This window comes from Gekko japonicus, unplaced genomic scaffold (genome assembly GCF_001447785.1).
Source record: "Gekko japonicus isolate JY-2015 unplaced genomic scaffold, Gekko_japonicus_V1.1 scaffold626, whole genome shotgun sequence".
Taxonomy (NCBI): domain Eukaryota; kingdom Metazoa; phylum Chordata; class Lepidosauria; order Squamata; family Gekkonidae; genus Gekko; species Gekko japonicus.
This window is the reverse complement of record NW_015170911.1, coordinates 853,549-856,839: the sequence shown is the minus strand read 5'-3', so window position 1 is coordinate 856,839 and position 3,291 is coordinate 853,549. Positions and strand designations below refer to the sequence as shown.

The 3,291-nt window shown below is 42.8% G+C and overlaps 1 protein-coding gene across 1 annotated transcript in view; it reads left to right on the top strand.

Moving 5' to 3' along the window:
• Positions 1 to 1,009: 1,009 nt before the first annotated feature.
• The window catches only part of OPN4 (opsin 4), a 40,275-nt gene continuing 37,993 nt past the window's right edge, over positions 1,010 to 3,291 (top strand). The window contains exon 1 of the mRNA XM_015418685.1: positions 1,010 to 1,143. Coding sequence (XP_015274171.1) covers positions 1,016 to 1,143 — 128 coding nt within the window. The 5' untranslated portion in view covers positions 1,010 to 1,015. The remainder of the gene's footprint in view (positions 1,144 to 3,291) is intronic.

The following is a 3,291-nucleotide window of genomic DNA, read 5'->3' as shown; positions in this document are numbered from 1 at the left end:
CCGTCCTCTCCTCAGGCACTCCCCCCCCATCTTCAGGAATTTCGCAGGTGACAGCAACCTTGGATAGGCTGGCTACGACACAAGCTGTGTGAAGCAGGCATTCAGCTGGGAGTTTTGTGCCTTCCAGACTTAGGCAAGCCCTTCTTTCCTCATAACTGGGGGATATAGCTAGTGGCTGTCACTATAGTGTGATTGGATCCATAATACAGTTTTCATGTACTTTGATGAACATGTTCTATTGCAGAAAGCCAATCTAACGGCATCCCAAAGGCAGCTTTACTTTCTGAACGTTGTCTACGAGGTTCACTTGTGTCCATGTAGGGTTGCCAACTCCAAGCTGGGAAATTCCTGGAGATTTGAGGGCAGGAGCTCTGCAGGGATATAATGTCAGATTCTCTCTCCTCCGTTATCCCTGTGGTCCCAGTCCTAATTGGTACATTGTATCTGTGTATGGAAGGTCTAATGCACACCTCTGGTCTCATCATGTGTCCGTGGGGAATGGTTAAATCCAAGCAGGCTCTAAGAGACCATTATTTCTCCCTTATGGACAGGAAACACCTGTATGAATATGCAAGGACAGCACGATCTGGGTCAATGGAGGTTTTTCTCTGAGAGCATATCAGCTCCCCTTTTCATATTAATGAAAAAGCATATGTATTATAATAGTTTGTTTGACTAACGAACAAATGTTTGAGGAGAGCTGTGTATCTCATATTTTAATCATTTTCTTCAACAAATGAATCTGTCTAGCACATTTTTATCTTTTTCTTTCTCCAAGGAGCTCAGAGAAGTAAACAGCATTCCCCCTCTGTCATTTTATCCTCACAATCACTCTGTGAAGTCGATTAGACTAGGGGGAAACCACAACTGACCCAAGGTCACTGAGTGAGATGGCTGAGTGGAAATTGGAACCAGCATCTGCCCAATCCTAACTGAACATGCTCCATAGCACTGTCAGTCATAAAAGTACCATCAACATTTGGTTTCCTCTCTTGCTTTCTTCCAGATACAGAATATGGAAACTCAGCACCGAACAAAAGTAGACGTCCCTGCTCACGTCCTTTACACTGTAGGCTCCTGTGTTCTTGTAATTGGTACTATTGGAATTACAGGAAATCTTCTGGTTCTCTATGCATTTTACAGGTACTGGTTTATTGCACTGGGGATTAGGGTGAATTTGGGCCAAGTGGCAAAACAAATCTGGTGTCTACCAGTAAATATATTGGTGTGTGGGCTAACAAAATGACAGTGGGGGTGGGAAATAAGGGTTGTACTTGGCCAGAGATGTTTTGAGCAAGTCAGCCCTCAGAAATACTGCTGACATCTCAGGGATTTGCCTTGCACTTGACTAGTATCGTGCAGGTCTGGGTGGTGATGGTGCTCATAAGCCATGCCTGTTGCCTTTCCCCACACTGCAGTTCTGCCAGTTGCTTGAGTAGAGAACTATCCCTGGATGGCAAGTAAAATGGCCTTTGTGCCAGGGAGATGCATGCATGCCAGCAGTTCCCTAGCCCTGTTCTACATGAATTCTTTTTGCTTCCTGAATGCTGAATAAATGAAATGGTGATGTGAAAGGTGGGAAACTTTACTTTCATGACAGAATCTTTCAGTCTAGTAGCACCTGAAAGGTAACCATTTATTGACAGTTTTCATGAACTGTACTTCATGAATGTTACCTTCAGTTGGCAGACACCAGAAGACTATTTGTTGCTTTGGTTGCCATAAAGTTAACGTGACTACTCTGGAATGTTACCATAGGACCTATTTTTGCCAGCATGTTGAAATAAAAGAGGGGGAAAGCCCACTGCATTTAGTTCAGGGATAACCAGCTCTCAATCCTATGCTTGTCTAATGTAGTGACTATTTGTAGGGGGAAGAGGTACAATTACTAAAAGTGGTAATATAGGGTAAAATTAACAACTGAAAGTCAAAATAATACTCTTCCACAGGAAGTCAAACCTAACAGTAACTCAAAAAAACAGTTCATGGAGTGTTTTTCATTGAACTGGAACCAAACCAGAACTTAGAATCTCTTAGCTGCTTTTTAAAAAATATGTGCATATGTGTATGTGTGCATGCATCTGGAAGTCATAGCAACCTCTGGTGACTGACTCTGTGTGCACCTGAAAGTCATGTGACTTCTGGTGACTGACTCTTACTGGAGGCCTGGAGGATAGTCAGAGAGGTGGCTGAATAAAACCTGACCCCTCCGCCTGCCTCTGGTATTTCAAGGCGGTCTCCCATCCAAGTACTTGCCAGAGTTGACCCTGCTTAGCTTCCAAAATCTGATGAGATCAAGCTTGCCTGGGCCATGAATCAGAATGGAATTCTTAAACACAAAAAGTGGCAACCAGTTCAAAACAAATGGCTCAGTAGTCCAGGCACTCAGGTGATAATTTTAAGGGTGATGAGGAATCCTCTCTGCTCATGCTGTATTTTTTTTGCTAGCAGTATGTCCTTCCAAAAAGCAGCAAACTGGTAGCTCCATAGGGGCTTGTGACCCAGTGGGTGGGGCTCTGGTTTTTTTTTTTTGTATTTTATTTTGCTTTTAATTCCCATAATACATGTTTATACAAAACATCATAACAAAGGAAGGAATAACATTTAAACTAATTTATCAAGGATAACCTACAATATGCCCAAATTGGATTGATTTCTAATATATCTATTGTCCTATCTTTAGCTCATGCTGTATTTGAAAAAAACAAACTATACTTTCCAATGACCCATAGGAAAAGAAGAGGAGGAGAAGGAACAAGAGAGATTGACAGGGAAAGCATAGGACTAGTAGTTCCTCTGGTACCCAGGTAGATGGCTGGCCACCCACAGTGTTGTGCCAGTGTGAAGGATTCTTGAACTGAGGCTAGAAGTTTCTTATGCTTGCTTGTTATCCTTGCTGCCATTCTGAACAGAGCAGTTATTTACTTTTTACCTAAGTTAGTAGATGGTCTTGAAAGGAAAGATAGAACCCTAAAGAGCTGTGGGCAGGGGAGAAAATATTAGAAGAAGAAGAAGAGATTGGATTTATACCCCGCCCTTCACTTGGAGTCTCAGAGCGGCTTACAAACTCCTTTCCCTTCCCCTCCCCACAACAGACACCCTGTGAGGTGGGTGGGGCTGAGAGAACTCTTGACAGAAATGGCTCTTGAAAAAGAAGAAGAAGAAGAAGAAGAAGAAGAAGAAGAAGAAGAAGAAGAAGAAGAAGAAGAAGAAGAAGAAGAAGAAGAAGAAGAAGAAGAAGTTGGATTTATACCCCGCCCTTCACTACCCAAGGAAGGCTTATAGCGGCTG